The 19,632-nt window shown below is 45.5% G+C and overlaps 1 protein-coding gene across 3 annotated transcripts in view; it reads right to left on the bottom strand.

The window, feature by feature from the left end:
- The window catches only part of LOC113050117 (lysine-specific demethylase 6A-like), a 23,177-nt gene extending 6,484 nt beyond the window's left edge, over nucleotides 1-16,693 (bottom strand). For 2 of the 3 annotated variants that reach the window (XM_026212808.1, XM_026212809.1), the window contains exons 1-17: nucleotides 16,198-16,693; nucleotides 16,042-16,105; nucleotides 9,726-9,834; nucleotides 9,583-9,632; nucleotides 8,235-8,293; nucleotides 7,983-8,103; nucleotides 7,526-7,580; nucleotides 5,965-5,999; nucleotides 5,628-5,721; nucleotides 5,170-5,296; nucleotides 4,982-5,080; nucleotides 4,396-4,615; nucleotides 3,984-4,118; nucleotides 2,634-2,759; nucleotides 2,472-2,549; nucleotides 790-885; nucleotides 387-671 (exon numbers count right to left, since the gene is read on the bottom strand). In XM_026212808.1, coding sequence (XP_026068593.1) covers nucleotides 387-671; nucleotides 790-885; nucleotides 2,472-2,549; nucleotides 2,634-2,759; nucleotides 3,984-4,118; nucleotides 4,396-4,615; nucleotides 4,982-5,080; nucleotides 5,170-5,296; nucleotides 5,628-5,721; nucleotides 5,965-5,999; nucleotides 7,526-7,580; nucleotides 7,983-8,103; nucleotides 8,235-8,293; nucleotides 9,583-9,632; nucleotides 9,726-9,834; nucleotides 16,042-16,105; nucleotides 16,198-16,358 — 1,914 coding nt within the window. In that variant the 5' untranslated portion in view covers nucleotides 16,359-16,693. The remainder of the gene's footprint in view (nucleotides 1-386; nucleotides 672-789; nucleotides 886-2,471; nucleotides 2,550-2,633; nucleotides 2,760-3,983; nucleotides 4,119-4,395; nucleotides 4,616-4,981; nucleotides 5,081-5,169; nucleotides 5,297-5,627; nucleotides 5,722-5,964; nucleotides 6,000-7,525; nucleotides 7,581-7,982; nucleotides 8,104-8,234; nucleotides 8,294-9,582; nucleotides 9,633-9,725; nucleotides 9,835-16,041; nucleotides 16,106-16,197) is intronic. The other variant, XM_026212810.1, reaches the window with a different exon arrangement.
- Nucleotides 16,694-19,632: the final 2,939 nt, after the last annotated feature.

Below are 19,632 nucleotides of genomic sequence, written 5' to 3'. Positions count from 1 at the left end.
TGCAAGTGTGTGTGTGTGCGTGTGTGTGTGTGTGTGTGTGTGTGTGTGTGTGTGAAGTGAGATGCTGAAGTGAAATAGCAAAGCAATTTGATAATAGCCAAATTATAATAGGCCGTCTAAGAGGAATCATAATAATTGAACACATTAATAAGGGAATGAGCCTAAGATCTTCTTGACAAAGACATCTGCTCTCGTGGATCACAGCACAACACTCGAGAGCTCGAGACCGGCTTCATTCAGACACATGTTTAGCTGTGTCTCTGACTCTCGGAGCAGATCATGATCTCTGAAAGGAGTGAACGACCCGAACGAGGCAGGGGCATGAATACAGGTTATTTCTATTCTGTCAAACTCAGTTTAGAGTACATTAATCAGCAGAAGCGGACCTGAGCGGAGTTGAGATGCTGGCTCTTCCTGGTGTCTCCTGGGCTTGTGCAGTTGTGAGGTAGTGTGTTGGGATGCAGGTAAGGCACGTCTCCGTTCGCTCTGGCTCCCGGCGTGTGATTATTGCCGACTGAAGAGGGCTGTGGGCCGGAGCGGGGACCAGGAGGAAGCGGCCCGTTGGACAACGTCTGAGCGATGCAAGCCGAGCCGCGAGGAACAGCGTGAGCAGGCAGTGAAGGGCCGTTGGGGAGCGTGGGTCGTGTTTGCCCAGAAGAGTTTGGCCTCATCTGCAGGTCAAAATTACAACCAACTGTAAATTTAGGAAGTCAAACACACAACTTGTAATCACAGTGTCACCGCAGTCTTGAGCAGACAGTGAGTTAGAGGACGTCTGGTCTGATGTACCTGGTGCACGGCGGACAGCTGAGCCTCCGTCTGCTCCAACACCTGCAGCTGAAGCGGATTCAGACTCGACCGGTTCGCTCGCAACTGCTCCAGCAACTGAGCAGAACAACACAATGACCAGCCGATTAAACACATCATTAACATTTAAATACACATACCATGACTTCAATACCGGTTCCTTAACTCTTTCGACACCAATTTTATTAAATCAGTTTTAATAAGATTTAGGGCCGGTACTGTAACGCGTTAATTGGTGCAACAGTTTATGTTGAACTCTTTATTGTTTTGGCCAAGGTTATTGAGAGTTGGACTTAGTATGTTATGGCCTCTGAAGCAACAGAGAGATGTTTTCTAATAGTCAGTGTTTCCAATGTTCTGAATGTAATTGACAGTATTGTGTTTTACTTAAAAAACACTTTACAGAAGGTTCCAGCACCTATAAGCTTCCTGAATTTCTGAAATGTACTATTTCTGAATTGTTTCTAAATATGCTATTGTTACACTTCATGGCAAAAATTGCACTGGTCTGCTAGACTTGGCTGAACAAAAATAAACAATATTTTGTTGCTTAAACTTTCAGTCATTATTCAATGGTATACTATAAATCCATGTGAAAAAAAAAATACTTCTCACTGTTCTCAGGTCAAATATTTATATACGATTAAAATGCGATTAATTTCGATTAATTAACTACAAAGCCTCTAATTAATTAGAATAAGTTTTTTTAATCGAGACACGGCACAAATAAGATAATATATATTTTTATGAATGTTTTTATTGACTCAGACTCGTCACTGCACAATGGAACAAACTAATCAGTGCAAACCATTTGAATCTTTTAGGCTTCGTTTACACTGATGGGTTTCATTTTAAAACACAGATTAGAATCATAATTTTTATTAATTTTCCAGTGATTTACTGATGAGCATTAGCTGTGCTTTCTCTGACTGATTCGTTGCTCATCTGTCAATCATATATCACAGGTTCATGACCCGCCCAGCTCTGTACATAAGAAACCCAGAAACTACATTTCTACAGAAAACATGAAGCTAATAAACACAACATTACAACAGCAGAAGATCTGAATGTGATTTTCATGAGATCCTATTTTCATAATACAGTGTTTACAAGAGAAATGCTACACATGTGTAGCGATTAGCTTGATTTAAAAGGCTACAAATAATATACTTCAGCAATATTATATAACCAAAACCCTAATTAGATCACAATCGGAAGTCATTACAAACACTCACTGATGCTTTAAAATGAGTTCTGAGTAAAAGCGAAGCATGAATCTTGTGTAGCATGATGCTAGTGTGTATGAAGGGTCACGTATGTTAGTTTTGGTATGTTTTTGGTCATCTAGTGTGGATAGAGATCTTTTCTGAAATGCCAGTATGGATGAGGATTGTTTTTAGTGTAAACAAAGCCTAAAGTATCAAACTCGATACCAGCCCTATTAAAACCACTGACAATGATCTTCAGTGTTCACAATAAAGGTCATCTACTCAAAACAGCTCAATAATGCTCATGATGTGACATCAGAAGGTCAGCTTCAGAGTCTGAGCCAGCCAATCACAACACACCTGAGCCGGCCAATCACAACACACCTGAGCCGGCCAATCAGAGTCTCCAGGCAGTAATGAAGCTCAGGACTCATGGTGAGGTGTTGATGCTCTCACCTGCAGCTTCTGAGGAGACAGGATACAGCTCGGCGTCGGAGGATGTGCTGAACTGTGTGTCCAAGACTCTGCAGAACTCTGAGGAGAGGAGACACACAGATGCGTTTATTACTGCGGTCACTACATCAGCCGCGTGCTGACCGGAGGAAGAGCAGCACACACCTTGGCAGGGCTGGCGGTCCTCTTCCTCTTGGCTGGACTGGACTGACCATCAGCCTGATCCAGCGGACTGACGTGGGGGGGCAGAGACTGACCGGAGCCTGATGACCCGGGCTGAGCTTTACACGCCTGAGAGAGACGTGAAGAGACAGAACATCTACACCAGTGAAGAGAGAGATGACACTAACACGAAGCGTGATCAATCTGCTCATGTTTAACATCTCTCTGTACAAGCAGCGGTCAGCTGAGGAACAGAGCTGCGATATAAACCGCGATATACAACCTTTTCACGCTTGAGGGCTTTACCTGAGGCCTTCTAAAGCTCGTCTGTTCAGATCATATTCAGTTGAAAAGTGTATCCACAGAACCGTTAACAAAGCCCTGTGTTTATGAGCCGTTGTGTGTCGTTCAGAGAATAAAACACGTAAAGTGATTCTGATCAAAAAAAGTTTGGTATAACTGGATTAAACTACACGCAGAGCATCGTTTCAATAATACAGATATCAGGTCAATATACATGGATACAGCTCTGACTGTTTTGTCATCTTCCTAAACGGTTTAAGAAAAAATTTGAAAGCTTTTAAAGTTACATCACCTAACAATCTGAAGAGGATCCATTCCTCAGTTCATAATTTATTGGTCAAAACATGTAAGAATCTGAGCTGTTGGTGGCGCTAGAGGACGAGACTGACCTTCGAGACGCTGTCTATCGATGAACACAACCTCTTAACACACACACACACACACACACACACCACCTGTGCTGAAGACCTGGCTGATATAAGAGCTGTTAGCACATGTCCCGCTGAACCCCAAAACAAGAACAACAAATGAACTGAGAAAAAAGATGCAGAAACATAAAACATTTATTATGAGCGAGAGCTTCAGTATCAATGAGAGAAACACGTCTCATTGTACTGAGTCATGAACACACACACACACACACACACACACACACACACACACTAGGAACTACTCCAGCCGGACTGTGTCAGTGTTTGAGGAACTAGAGGCACATGAGTCCAGCACAAACACACCTCTGGGTGAAAACAGCAGGACGAGGCGCTCGAACCTTCAGCCAACTGGAGCACATGTTTGACCCAGGAGTGTGTTTGTGTGGAGCTACACTACTGAAGCGCTGAAAAAACCACGCTACTGTTCGCTCGCTGTCGAAAACACATGCTTTACAGAAGGACTCCCAAAACACTTCCAATACCCACATAGACATGTTCAGCTTAACCCTTACTGTGCAGCAACGAGCAGGAGCGTGGTTTCACCAGCTGTGTGTGTGTGTGTGTGTGCAGGGGCACTCTAAGGGTCAGAGGTCAAGCGTGTGTGTCTATCTGGTCTCACCTGCTGGCCTGTGCTCTGGACACCCTGTCTGGACGTTAGCTCTGCTGGGATTGGGAGGCTCCAGGCTTCCTCAATACTAGGAAGCATTTTACTTTTACTCTGTAGACTATTGTGTTGGAGGTTACAGAACTGAGCCTAGGATGAAAACGCGTGAGAAAGACATGTAAACAGCCATCTGAGGAGCTGCGGAGGAACAGTTCAAACACAGAGCAGTGCGGCCTGATGTTAAACCAGTCTAGATTTAGGGAGGCCTTCTAGCTCCAGAGACTCACGCACACACACCAGGAATGAGGTGAAAGAAATCTGACTGAGACACAAATAACTGAAGATATTCAGAACAAATGCAACAGGTAGGGTGACCCACAGACAGAGGAGCGCACGGCTCGTCAGGACAGGTGTGTGTGGCTCTCACCTGCAGGTATTTGATGCGTGCCGCCAGCGCAGGTGTGTTGCTGCAGGTTCTGCTGCGCGTGGCGTTGACGTAGCACTTGATGGCGTCCTGCGGCTGGTTGCAGGACTCGTAGAGCGTGCCCAGGTCCATCCAGGCGGCGGCGTGACTGTGATCCAGCTGCACAGCACAGATATACGCCTGCAGAGCGTCCATGGGCTGGTTCTGCTGCTGGTACAGCACTCTGCCAGAGCAAACACGCACACACACACACACACACACACACACACACACACACAGAGGCGTCACCGTTCAGCATCCAGCGCAATTAAAACACAAGAACCATTTTAAAAGAACAGCAAACTCTTTATAATCCACCAGATGTGATGCGTTGAGAAACACAGCAGAACATGTTCAGAGAACAGTGACTTAAATTAGTCTCCGATCCTCACAGATGGAGTAAAGCACACCAAACTCTCTGCTGGAGACACGTGCCACATATAGACCACGACTGCAAGAGCTGTTCATCTTCAGAAGCGTCTCGAGGGCTAGTAATGATGCCCGAAGACTGATCATGTGTGAGTGTCTGCAGGTTTAGACGGATACGCACCCGATGGAGCACCACGTGTCTGCGCTGGCCTCTGATTTATCGATGGACTGTCTGTATGAGACGAATGCATCCTGGACCTTCCCAATACTGGAGTAGCACCTGCACAGACAAACAGACCTCATGTGTGTAAGAGCATGTGTCACAGCCGCCCGGGAGAACACGCGTGTGCAGACAGACGTGTGACTGACCTGCCGAGGAAGTACCAGGACTGACCCGAGCTCGGATCGGCTTCCAGGGATTTCTGGAGACACTGGATGGCGTAGCTGTCTTTATTAGCTTTATCTCCCAGCTGCTCGACCGTATGATGCATCCAGCCTGACAGACACAGACACTTCAGACAGAACGAACCACATACGGCTCATCTCCACAGACTCCTTCCTCTAACCAGAGTTCAGTGGGGCATCTACAACCACATGTTTTTGTTAAAGCAGTTTGAGTTCACAAGCAAACGACCTTCTCGACTCGTGGGTGAATGAACTGCTGGTCATGCGTCACAGAAGACTGTGCTCCAGATAAACAGCTCTGAGGATCGTTTTGTCAGGCCCTTCCTGCATCGGTCAAGCTCCCAGATTTACATGATCAAACACTTGTTCCAGACGTCACAGAAGCGGTCTGTGGATATTAGGAGGCTCGTGTGTGTTCTTACCCAGCTGCTGTAGGGTGACCGCCTTCACCTGCGCAGGTAAGTCCTCCGTCTGCAGGAGACTCTCGTACGCCTCTTTAGCTGCGCGGTATCTCTTCTGTGACGGGACACAAGCAGACAGGACCTTCATCAGTGACCGTGAACACCACGCCGAGTCTCTGACATCTACACACACTCAAACAACACTCGACTCGACACATGTTTCCGGTCATGTGACACCCCTCTCCCGTTGCTATGGTAACACGAGCCGAACACGATCTCATGCTTGACCATCAGTTACAAGCAGAACTGAGTCATGTGTGCGGTCAGCGCAAGAAAGAGACTTTAATAGAGGACTCACCTGAATCTCGTATAGATGCGCGATGTGGAACTGAACTACAAACAAACACAGACAGAGACAACAATCAGCAGCACATTCAGAACAGAACATCTTCTATTAGAATGATTCTGATGGAGACGATCGTGAGAAACATCTTCCCTTGACCAGTGAATGACACGCAGGTGAGACGGCTCTAATGCCCCTGGACGAGCGTGTGTGTGTGAGAGTGTGTGAGAGAGAGAGTGTGTGTGTGAGAGAGAGTGTTTGTGAGAGAGAGAGTGTGTGTGTGTGTGAGAGAGAGTGAGTGTGTGTGTGTGTGTAGCCCCTTTCACACTGCCATTCCGGCAAAAACAGGGGTAAAGTGTTCCTGTAATTGTTCCCTGGTTGCTAGATTTGGCACTTTCACACTGCCAGTGATGACCCGGTATATGTGCGTGCTTTCACACACAACCCCTGAAGATCCCGTAACGACACGTGACATCAGCGCGTGACGTGTAATGTACGAGTCGACAAAGCTTGGCACGTTATACTTTAACTGAAGCAAGCAAGCGATCTCTGCGTCAGCGCGGAAAGTGAGGAACTAACTGATCTCTGCTTCATTACAGTTTGCACATATGTTTTCGTCGCGAATGTTGATCTTCCTTCAAAACAGCCGGAAAAAGAGTCGCGCGTTATCTTCGATACGGAATTAGATCTGGCTTTTGTTCACACAGCGCTCGTTCCGGATCGATTACCGCAATGTTACTAGGTCCCCGACCCGGGTTCGATTCGGTAATCAATTCCGGGACGTGGTTGCTTTCACACAGAAGGCGACCAGGCAATGTTACGGGAATATTGCGGGTCCGACGTGCAGTGTGAAAGGGGCTTGTGTGAGAGAGAGAGAGTGTGTGTGAGAGAGAGAGAGTGTGTGTGTGTGAGTGAGAGAGAGAGAGTGTGTGTGTGTGAGTGAGAGAGAGAGAGTGTGTGTGTGTGAGAGAGACAGAGAGAGAAAGTGTGTGTGTGTGTGTGTGTGTGTGTGTGTGTGTGTGTGTGTGAGAGAGAGAGAGAGAGAGAGAAAGTGTGTGTGTGTGTGTGTGTGTGTGTGTGAGAGAGAAAGTGTATGTGTGTGTGAGAGAGAGAGAGAGAGAGAGAAAGTGTGTGTGTGTGTGTGTGTGAGAGAGAGAGAGAGAGAGAGAAAGTGTGTGTGTGTGTGTGTGAGAGAGAAAGTGTATGTGTGTGTGAGAGAGAGAATCACAACTATGTCAGCAGCTGATGCTTTGGTGTTTCCAAGGCAACCAGTCACAGGAAATAAGAGCAAAAAGAAGTGATGATGTGAAGTCATCTGTGGGGTTTTTAGGAGACAATGGTTTGTCTGATCACAGTAAACAGCAGCACTTTCTCCTAAATATGGGACACACTTCACTTTCACTTTTCAACACTACTACTATTAATAATAATAATAATAATTCTAAGCGCATGTGTCCTGTAACTGATGGCAGTATCTACTCAGTGTCTCCACGTGACGTGTGTGTGTGTGTGTGTGTGTGCGTGTGTTCACTCCGTGTGTAACGTGACATCATCTGGAGAAGTGTGCTGTACTTACTCTCAGCTTTGGATGAAGAGCAGTGATTGGAGTCGATGAGCGCCAGCTGAAAGTGCTGTGGACACACAGGAGACGAGCAGATCATTACCAGACTCACATCCTAACCTCTGATGAACACATGACAACAGTAAAGAGCGCTTACGCTGCAGTTCATCAACCCAAAACAAAGAGTGTAGTAAAAACACACATCCAGCAAACTGAGCTACTTCTGATGAAGCTTCAGCTCAAGACGACAGTCAAAGCACATCCCACATTACCAGGAACGACATGAGACAGAAACAACAAAACTTCATCTAATAGTAAATGTCTCCTGTAAAGCGTAACGGTGTTTAGATTGACAGCAGATGTCCTCCGTCTAAGAGAGATGTCAGAGATCACATCAGGTGACGGACTGAAGATAAGAGTTTATAGATGCTTCCATGTAGATCACAGAAACACACAGAGGCTCGTGTCGTACCTTTAGGCTGGACTCGTAGTCCGTGTTGACTTTGAACATCAGGCCGAGACGCAGATGGATCTCTTTAGCGCGAGAGAAGCTGGGGTCGATGTACAGCACTTCCTGAAACGCCTTGATCGCCCTGAGACCAAACACAACACTCGTCAAACACCCCCCGACACCCTTCTGAGCTCGTTAACCTCGTCACACGAGCAGCTACACGAGAACGACAGCGGTGTGTTTCTCCAGACGAGCTCGTGTGCAGACACTCACCACTGAAACGCATTGTAATGGAAGTACACCATCCCGAGGCCGTACAGGAAGTTAGCATTCTGCAGGAAGAGATTCAGAGCAAACATCATCAGACGTCCACATCAGACCGAGAGAACACCCGATTAAACACACGCCAAAACCCCAAAATGGGACACAAAATTATCACACTATTTCAAACTGTGTTTAGAGTTATTTCTTAATTGTCAAACGCTTTTTCTATTCATTTTACCATAACGAAACAAATCTCTTATAAAACGAATGTGTTAGTTTCTGCATGTTTTAATGAGTGAGAGTTTGAGATGATGAGACAGGTGTGTGTTCGTCTCTTCAGCACAGTGCTGCAATATTAGCATCACTTGAGCTTCTGAGCTTGAGTTAATGTCACATCTACATTTAAGTTCAGTATCAAAAACAGCAAGATCTAAACATCCTAAAACCTCATTTTTATATGAAGAGATATTATTCTTCTGACTGTTTGTGTTTTATTAAAATTAACCCTTGGTTTTCCACAGCAGCAATGTGTATTTAGATCATGAAAACCAGTTAAAACCACATTCAGGACCACAATACCACGGTACAAATCTAACTATGCTTTCTAAATAACTATGAAAAACAGGAGTCGAATTATTTTTGTAATGCACAAAAAGCTTAGCTTACTCACAAAAAATACTGTAATTATATTCTAATACTCCTTTACCAGTTAATACACGTCAACATTAATAATATAAAACATGATATGAATCTCTCTCACAATACCACGGTGAAGTTAGTGTCACTACAGTAAATGAGCTACATCACGGATTCATAGATTTAACTTCCTTCTGCTTTTGGTGCATAAACATAATTTATCAAACATTTATCCAACTATTGCTATAGTTTTATCAATAATTTTTTTTTAAATCGCAATAATTCTCGTTCTCGCCCAGCCCTGATCAACACACACACACACACACAGTCTCACACACACACACACACACACACAGTCTCACACACACCGTCTCGCACACACACCGTCTCACGCACACACACACCGTCTCGCGCACACACCGTCTCGCACACACACACACACCGTCTCGCACACACACACACTGTCTCGCACACACACACACAGAGTCTCACACACACACACACACTCACTTTTACATCACCACCTCTGAAGAGCAGACCGATATGGAAGCTGAACTTACATTTAACTCTTCTTCCTCCAATCTCTGAGTTCACTCTTCTGTTCTTATGATGCTCACACTTACTAAACTAATCAGGCTGAGCACAGGACCTGAGTGAGGACCACATCAGTGTGCTGTCACACACACACACACACACACACACGGTTGTTTGAACTGCTCACCTTCCAGTAGTCTGATTGTAAACTGTAGTAGCGCTGGTACGCTGATAACGCTGTAACACAAGAGAAGACAGAGTTAGGGTGCGCTCCTCAGAGCTTGTGTGGATGGGTTCAGAGCACGAGGCGTGTGAAGCGCTCCTCCGCACCTTTCGGATAATCCTCCAGTAAGAGATTGAAGTGACCCAGCTGACAGAAGAACTCGGGATCCACTTTTCCTTCTGCTTTCAGGATGAGAGACTCGTAGCAGCGCACGGCCTGTGTGACGAACACAACCAGAGTTTACATCTCACACACCAGAGAAATTAATAAAACAATTATAAATACATCATTCTTCTACAAGAACAAGAGTAGAGGGACAGTTAAGTCTTCCGAGCACCTAAACAGACAGACGTCAGTAAAACAAGATAACAGACACTTTAGACTAACGGTCTTAAATTCACGACACCACTTCACCGCTCAGAGCTGACCAATCACGTGTCTGAACAAACATCAACACTGAACACACACACACACACACACACACGAGAATGAGCATCACCACCTGCCCATGATTAACCACTCAGACTTCCTCCTCGCTCACACACTTTTAGTTTTGGGAAGCTCCTTGGATGAGGTTTAGGACACAATGTCCTCTCGTCATGAACCCTGTGACCAGAACCAATCCAGCCAACACCTCCACACACGAACGAGGAACTGAACCAGTTTCAACATCCATGAACAACAACAACAAGCTGCTGGTGGGTAATAGATCCGGTTCCCATCGTCTGAGACTGACACACACTCTTTACCAAGTACTTGATCAAATCTTCAGGACTGACTTTCTTCAGTAGATCACCAAACAGATGATGCTCTGAAGAACGTTGAGAACTAAACCACACTGACTTCACCACTAACAGAAGTTAAACCAGGATTCGGCAGAAGCTGTGATGGTGGTGTATCTGTGAGTGAAGAGCGTCACCAAACACACCTCGCAGAAGAACTGAAGCAAACACCTACAGCACTCGCTGAATAAACACATTCAACGGCTTTCACTGAGTCAACCTGACTAATAAACACAGACTACCACAATATACGGTTCATCTGAGTTTGTTTTATACGGTCTATTATAATAAAGAATATAATAATGCAATTCTGATCAACAGTTCTATAAAGAACTAAGATTTTGGGTGAACTTTCCCTTTAAAGAGTGAATATGAACATGACATCACGTTTGGCTCGTGACCGCACCAGATATAATCCTACACATGCACGTTCACACACTGAGCTGCGGTCAGCAAGGATCTCCAGAGGTCAGCGGGCCGAGCGGTGTGTGTGTGAGCACACGTTACACACATACACTCATGATCTCAAACCAGCTTCACATCGCAGCAGTAACGAGACGCGGAGCACGACGCTGTTACGGTGCACTGACTACAGTTCTGCTGAACACACACACACACGACAGGAAGTGTGCGACCCGCTGACCCAACATGACCCACGAGCCACGACTGACCTCAAGCTGCTTCGGCTGGACACTCAGAGCGTCCTCCGTTGAGCCTGTTGACCACGAGAAAAACATGTGCACACACACATCCATAACAATAAGAGCAAGTGCTGTGAGTGTGTGTGTGTGTGCCCGTGAGGGAGAGAGTGTGTGTGTGTGTGTGTGTGTGTGAGGGAGAGAGAGAGTGTGTGTGTGTGCCCGTGAGGGAGAGTGTGTGTGTGTGAGGGAGTGAGAGAGTGTGTGTGTGTGCCCGTGAGGGAGAGTGTGTGTGTGCGAGGGAGTGAGAGAGTGTGTGTGTGTGTGCCCGTGAGGGAGAGAGTGTGTGTGTGTGTGTGTGTGTGTGAGGGAGAGAGAGAGTGTGTGTGTGTGCCCGTGAGGGAGAGTGTGTGTGTGTGAGGGAGTGAGAGAGTGTGTGTGTGTGCCCGTGAGGGAGAGTGTGTGTGTGCGAGGGAGAGAGAGAGTGTGTGTGTGTGCCCGTGAGGGAGAGTGTGTGTGTGTGAGGGAGTGAGAGAGTGTGTGTGTGTGTGCCCGTGAGGGAGAGTGTGTGTGTGTGTGTGTGAGGGAAAGAGTGTGTGTGTGTGAGGGAGAGAGTGTGTGTGTGTGTGTGTGTGTGAGGGAGAGAGTGTGTGTGTGAGAGGGAGAGAGTGTGTGTGTGAGAGGGAGAGAGTGTGTGCGTGAGAGGGAGAGAGTGTGTGCGTGTGAGGGAGAGAGAGAGTGTGTGTGTGTGTGCGAGGGAGAGAGTGTGTGCGTGTGTGCGAGGGAAAGAGTGTGTGTGCGCGTGTGAGGGAGAGAGAGAGAGAGAGAGAGAGAGAGAGAGAGAGTGTGTGCGTGTGAGGGAGAGTGTGTGTGTGCGTGAGGGAGTGAGTGTGTGTGAGTGTGTGCTTGCGAGGGAGTGAGTGTGTAATTTTGCGTGCGAGGGAGTGTGTGTGTGTGTGTGTGTGAGGGAGAGAGAGAGTGTGTGTGTGTGCCCGTGAGGGAGAGTGTGTGTGTGTGAGGGAGTGAGAGAGTGTGTGTGTGTGCCCGTGAGGGAGAGTGTGTGTGTGTGTGTGTGAGGGAAAGAGTGTGTGTGTGTGAGGGAGAGAGTGTGTGTGTGTGTGTGTGCCCGTGAGGGAGAGTGTGTGTGTGTGTGTGTGAGGGAAAGAGTGTGTGTGTGTGAGGGAGAGAGTGTGTGTGTGTGTGTGTGTGTGTGAGAGGGAGAGAGTGTGTGTGTGAGAGGGAGAGAGTGTGTGCGTGTGAGGGAGAGAGAGAGTGTGTGTGTGTGTGCGAGGAAGAGAGTGTGTGTGTGTGTGCGAGGGAAAGAGTGTGTGTGCGCGTGTGAGGGAGAGAGAGAGAGAGAGAGAGAGAGAGAGAGAGAGAGAGAGTGTGTGCGTGTGAGGGAGAGTGTGTGTGTGCGTGAGGGAGTGAGTGTGTGTGAGTGTGTGCTTGCGAGGGAGTGAGTGTGTAATTTTGCGTGCGAGGGAGTGTGTGTGTGAGTTTGCGCATGAGTGAGTGAGTGAGCGTGCTCGTGAGAGAGTGTGTGCGTGTGAGGGAGTGTGTGCGTGTGAGGGAGAGAGTGTGTGTGAGGGAGAGAGAGCAAGTGAGTGTGCGTGTGAGAGAGAGAGAGAGAGAGAGAGAGAGAGAGTGTGTGTGTGTGTGTGTGTGAGGGAGAGAGTGTGTGTGTATGTGTGTGTGAGTGTGTGTGCGTGTGAGGGAGAGAGAGAGTGTGTGTGCGCGTGTGTGAGGGAGAGTGTGTGTGAGTTTGTGTGCGAGTGAGCGCGCGAGGGTGCTCGTGAGGGAGAGTGTGTGTGTGCACATGTGAGTGAGTGTGTATGTGTGAGGGAGTGTGAGCACACGTGTACTCATCCGTAGCGCTTGCACACACACGAGAGTCTCGTCACACAGCAGGTGCTGCATGATATTGATTTCTCTTTCAAGACTTGTATTTGAACTGACAAACTAAAAAGGGTCAACATGCCGTGTTCGGAGTCTCTGCAGACGTCGCTGGTCATGTCCTTAGTGAGTGTAAACAGTCGTGTATCAGTGAACTGAATCTGTGAACCATGTCTTTAAGGAACAGAGGTCTAATATGTGTTTTTATGTTAAACGACAAAAGGAAAGGAAATCACTCACTTTTCTGGACTGAATCACTTTCCTAACCTCAAGCAGTTGTCTTTAATTCATCCAGTGAAAAATGCACTGTTATTTTACATTTGTTTACTTAAAATAGTGTTATAAGGTGTTTGCAAGTGAAAAAGACACAACTCAGTGTGTGTGTGAACAAACAGCCTACAATAGTAAAAAGATTGTTTTTTAAATCCAAATAAATCATAAACAGTCTCCAAACGAGCGGTTCCAGATTTCTCTCTATGATGATGTCATACTCTGGAAAGTCCCGCCCATTTGTGATGCTCTCTGCACTATTAGCATAGCCCCGCCCCCGAGTGAGAAGCAGGGTCCGTCATTACTGTTCTCTTGCTGAGGTCAGAGCTAGAGGGACGTTATAAGTGTGTTTCGGGATGCACCAATGAACACAGGAGTCTCCATACACCGCTGAGGACACGGATTACATTTCACTTTCAGAGGAAATGTCCCAGAAAAAATACTGCAAAATCATTTGACTTCGGACTGCCTCACAAACGACGGTCAGCGCTGGAGTAGTGCAAAGATTGATTCTGAAAGATAGATCAATACCAACACTTCATGCACAAACATCCAGACAAAACTACTATTGTCTCTGCGGTTTCCACTGACGCTGTCTTCACGTGCTTCCAGAGTGATCGTAAATAGGAATGTGGTACTTACAAACTGAATATGAAAGCAATGAGGTCAATAACACTGTCTCCACCAGTTAAACTGTAACACCGGTGGTCTGCTCCTGAGCATGAGCTCTTGAAGCTCCGCCCTCTTCTGAAAGGGAGGCGGGAGCACCAGCTCATTTGCATTTAAAGGGATAAACACAAAATACAAATTTCAAGCTAAAAAAAATTGTCTGTGGTGTATTAGAGATAAACATCACATACACACGGAGAACACCAGAGACTTATTTTATATGTGAGAGGGGTGTAACAGGTCACCTTTAAAAATGTCTGTGCCTGAAAATTGCCGTTTTAACACCTTAAAAACACCGGAGGAGTTTTCGTATCTTTGCTGTATTTTATTTATTTGTTCTATTGCTTAGTGTTTTTTTTTTATTTATTTATTTTTTGTCCATAATCCTTTTTCCCCTGAACACAGCCTACCACTGCCACTCAGGTGTTTGTCAGATAAAGAACTAATTACCAGTATAAATCACGCTCATCCAAACTAATGAGAACCGAGTGCACAACCAAGATAAGGATCAAATATGCAAAAAAAAGTTGACACTGTTTGATGAGCTTTGGAACACTTTTAAGAAACATCACTGTCTAAACAGAGACAGCAGCTGGAGCATCAAAATGTCATAATTCATAACAGTTCGGACATAAAGCAACACATGACAGATCAGCAGCTCTGTGTTTCTCAGTCGCCCTCTGCTGGACAGGAGTGGACTCACTCGCCTTCAAAGCTTTTCATTTATTCTCTAACACTAACAAATAAACAAGGAACACCAAAGAAAGTGTCACCTCTCTATTTTACGTGAATTATACAGATGACTGACGATTTCAAATAAAAAGCAGATCGCAAGATAACAGAGCATCAAGCCAACATGAACACAGAGATCTGAGACGGAGAGCCACGAACATCTGAACAAAGCACTTATAAAGCTGTTATTGATCAGTCCCACACACATTAACATGGGACGCAAGCACCCCGTATAACACACAACGCTGACAACATCACAGATGCTTCATCTTCATCTGCTTGTGTTTCACTCTCAAACATCAACACACAGACAAACCACCGCACTAATTACATTAATTAAAGACTGCAGACAGAACGGTGCAATGGTGGACACGTCTGTCACCCGAGACACGCTCAGTACTGCTGATGAAGAGGAGGATGAGGATGAAGAGGAGGATGAAGGAACCGTGTGAGGTGCTTGCTTAAAGGGACAGTTCACCCAAAAACATCACTCTGTCATCGTTTACTCTCTCTCATGTCAATCTCTCTCAAAACTGTTCGTCTTTCTTCAGTGGAACACAAAAGATGAAACTGAATGAACTGTTTTATCATCACAATGCAAAACTACATACTCTTAGACATAAACAAACTTAAATTTTCTGCTTTCTACTGAAAAACGAAAGTGTCACAGAATGATGTTTAGTGAACTATCCCCTCAATGCTCACACCAGAGGTCAAGGGTCATCCGAATAAGAGCAGATAACTGACACAAGGATGACCTCAGAACTGAACCAGTACATCATCAGCTGGTTTATCCAGAGACAGGAAGTGTCCATCACTGCATCTCACTCAAATCAGCCGCAGGACCTCAGTGTTCGTCCACTCTCTAGTGTACACTACAGCTAGTGTCTACACTACTGAGGGAGCTGCTGCTGGACGCGTGCGAGGCTGCACATACTGCTGCGTTATTCGCGTCTCTTTCTGCATTATAACTCGCTCTCTCCTCCCGCCATCTTGGGCCGACCCCAGCAGCCATTACCCCGCACACAACCACCGTCTCCCGGTGAAACCGACCGATTACTGAGCCGTTTGACAGACGCGATATAAACGCCACGCGTCCCCCAGCGGGGATATAAAGCCTGCAAGATTACAAACAAGCCAACGTACAGAATAAACACGGACGCGCTGCTGAACACGTCGCGTTTATCTGTTTGTGAGCCCAATGAATCGCGCGGTTGTGTGATGGGAGACGCGTCCAGAAGCTCGCACAGAGCCGACGCACGAGTTAAATCAAGCGCGTTAGCCGCGCGGCTCTGAGGAGAAAATAAGGACGCGACGCCGCCCACACCGCGCACAGCCCCGAGCTCGGAAACCGTGGAACTTTCTGTCATTTTGCACCGCAAGTGTGTGTTGTGATGTGTGTGTTCGTGCGATGCGTTGATTCAAACGCGCATCTTTACCTTCACGAGCAGGGCCTTCGAGCTGGCGCCATCTTCACGAAGCCGCTGATATCCGAACAGAGAGCTGTGAACACACACAGGGCTCGGGATCAACTCACACACATCTCACAGCCAGAAACAATCAAAAGCACTCAAAAGACGCTCGCGGGTTCCGACCTGTCGACGCGTGTCAGGGCGTCGCTCTCCTGCGCGCTCAGCTTCGGCGCGTCCTCCTCGGGTCCGCTCGCTTTTCCCGCCGCCATTTTCTCCTCCTCATCACCAGCAGCGCTGAGGCGTCGAGCGGCGGCGACGGAGAGCGACTCTCGGCACGATTTCATGGAATCGCACCGAGAAATCGAGGGAAGGCGAGCTCCGTGCGTCCAAAAGCCACAATAAACACCAACTTTTTCTCCAGTAAACCGCGCTTCAGCGTCTAAAGCCCCGTGAGAAGTGAGCTGGCCCTCCAGCGCCGCGTCCTCTCACATTGTTTTGCAGGAATAAACTGTGACGCGGCGGCTCTGTGTTGATGTGACGTGCGGCGCGTGCACACTTAAAAACACTGAACGTATTCAAACAATCTCAAAGTTGTGTTCGCCAGAAGATTAAAGTTGTTGTAATTGTGTCACACAGGCGAACCCACGCCGTCGCTGTCGCCACGCCCTCCCGGGCTCCACAGCCAATCACTGCGCAGAACGTGAGCGCGTCACTGGCCTCGTCCCAAAATGTTGTGCTCCAGTCCTTTCGGTAATTGTGTTTCCTGTAACGATCTTTCGAATGCGCGAACCGGCACGTCCGAAACACGGAAAGGTCCGGTGGTGCGCGCGTTTGCGCGAACATGATTCCCTGATACACTGGATCCCGAGTGGCTCATTTGTGTTGTTATGAAATGCAAATAGAGAGGTGTGGTTTTCATGAAACAGGGAAATCGGACTGACAGCCGCGCAGTTAAAGGGTTAAACTGAGGCCCAATCCTTTCCTCGAATGTTCACTCGAACACGGTTTGAGCAAATGTGCTGCTGTCTTTTGGAAGGCCTTCACAAACGTCCCCAGTCTGCTTTAAGCAGCGCATTTGGTCCTGCTCGCTTCTTTACTGTTGTGCGTTTATAATGAAATAAAACATGAGAATGAAATTAATTAAACAGTTGCAAACTCCTCACTTGTGTGTTTTAAGGATGTGAAAACGCAATATTTATTTAATATATAATTATAAGCGGACATTCTGTCTGATATTTGAAACATTGACGTGGCTGTAGGCGGAGCTCGCAGCTGTCAACATCACCTGACGTAGTGACGTCACACGCAGCACCCAAAATGGCGGAACAACAACACGCCGGAGGTGAGCGAGGATCATAGACAGTAAAAGAAAGGATCGATATTAGACTCTAAGGACTGCGCGTGTCGTATGGAATACATTAAATGAACTGACAGTCGTAGATTCAACTCCTCTCCTAAACACGAAGACCTCTTTTCAGTTTTATCAGTGTCTGACTAGTTTTTTGGGGTGAATCTCGCTAAAACACGTCCTTTCAGTTCACAAAAATCATGTTCTTATCAAGCATTGTGAGGTTTTATAAGTATAATAATTTAGTCTCAGACTGATGATCAGCAAAATTCAATTAAAGCAATTAATGTTATGACAATGTTACACTCTCTCTCTCTCTCTCTCTCTCTCTCTCTCTCTCTCTCTCTCTCTCTCTCTCTCTCTCTCTCTCTCTCTGTAGTACTGTGCAAAAGCCATTGGTATTTTTACCAATAAATATGGTTTTAAGTCAGTTATTTCCATATTTTGGTGTCAGCAGGAAATATCAGTTTACATTTCCATACATCAATTTTGCCATCAACTGTAATAATAATGCAGAGATGTGATCTGATCATCATCAGTCTAAGTGCTGGTCAGGGGCGGGTCTTAGTGGACAGGGGTGTGTCTAAGTGGCGGTCATGGGCGGGTCTAAGTGGACGGGGCGGGTCTAAGTGGCGGTCAGTGGTGGCATGTAACTGCCTGTAATTTGGATGATAGTATGAATGAATGTTTGGTGCAAATGCTACTTTCATGGCTAGGACATTCATTATAGAATTAATTCTGAGATTTTATAATGGAAAATCATTCAGTTTTTTTTTTTTTTTTTTTGTAATTCAACGCCATACAGGAGTTATATAATTCGTTTTTCTGTGTGTAGCAGTGCCCTCTGTTGGTTATGAATAGTTTTACCTCTTAATCCCCGTTTATTTCAGGCTACTGAATTTGTGAAGAAAATCATTGTTGTATCAAGTGGATTTGTGGGTTGCTTCACCTCTTGAGTTATCAGCCGAGACGGATGGGAAATTATTATTCTCTGCTATCACTTGTACAGTTTTTTTTTTGTGAAGTTTCTGTTGCATTTTCATGGCCCTTAATTCAAACATGTTTGGTAAAACTGAAATTTCATGTATATGTATTTATAAATTTGTTTCTTTAATGTGATTCCTGCATTTCTCTTGAGGCTCAGAGGTTTAACTCATGAGAGAATATAAATAATATAAATTTAGTGCACTTTACAGTTATTCATTTAAAAAAATATGTTTGAACATTGTCTTTCATCTGTCCCTTCCATAATGTTTTGATGGCATTTTCATGGTTGGGATGCGATCATTCACAACACAAATCTTTTAATCTTAATACTGAAAGCTAAATATACTGAATTGTCAAAACAAATAAATGTCTAAATACTTTTAATGCATATATATGCACAAAAGTTTGTACAACTTATTGACCTTTAACTTGAGTAAACTCAAAAATCTGCTTTTGCTGGTTGCCTTAAAATTTTAAGCTGGCCCCACTTATGAATTTTTACAGTGCACAACAGTATCTGATGTTTGACACACATCGGGACCTATATAGCTTTTTTTTATCATATTGCAGACCCTTATTGATAATCAAACACCAGAGCGCACTTTCAGATTTCTGCTCAGTCAGATAGATAGTGATGAACGGCTTTACAAATTGTTCTTGAATGATGCTTAAACAAATTTGATGAAGAGCAATGCAAACATGGATCTGATGCTATACCTCCACAACGGTTTGGCTGATTGGGACCAAACTTGGTGTGTGTTATAACAAGCATGACCTGAGGCTACCTGCACAGTTTCGGCAGTGCGCCACCTAGTGGTCAAGAGATATGAAAAAAATATGTTATAACTTCTGAATTTTTTGGCTAAAAATCACAAAACTTGTCTCTTTAGATTCAGTGAAGCATGCAGAGTCAAACCATTTCCCAATTCCCAACACCCATTCCCACGTCAGCCATTTTGGATTTTGACTTGATGTGATATATTTTATGAATGCATTGGCGTATTGTTATGAAACATCTCTGTGTCTTCGGCACCAAGGCCTGACGGTACTCAAAATGTTTTGTAACAGCACCATCTTATAGTCAAAGTTTTAATGAAATTTACCAAAATGCTACTAAAATTTAAACAGATTGATATATTGTAATGAAAGAATATATTTATTGGGTCATGCCGAAAACATAGATACTAATTTTGCCACAGTCAGCCAAACTTCCTGTTTATATTCAAATGTGTTTGCAAAAAGTTATGTATTTTGTGTTGATGGACAAAACCGTTTTTGTATAG

Source organism: Carassius auratus, chromosome 31 (genome assembly GCF_003368295.1).
Source record: "Carassius auratus strain Wakin chromosome 31, ASM336829v1, whole genome shotgun sequence".
Classification (NCBI taxonomy): domain Eukaryota; kingdom Metazoa; phylum Chordata; class Actinopteri; order Cypriniformes; family Cyprinidae; genus Carassius; species Carassius auratus.
The sequence above is the reverse complement of the archived record's forward strand: the minus strand, read 5'-3'. Positions and strand labels throughout refer to the sequence as shown.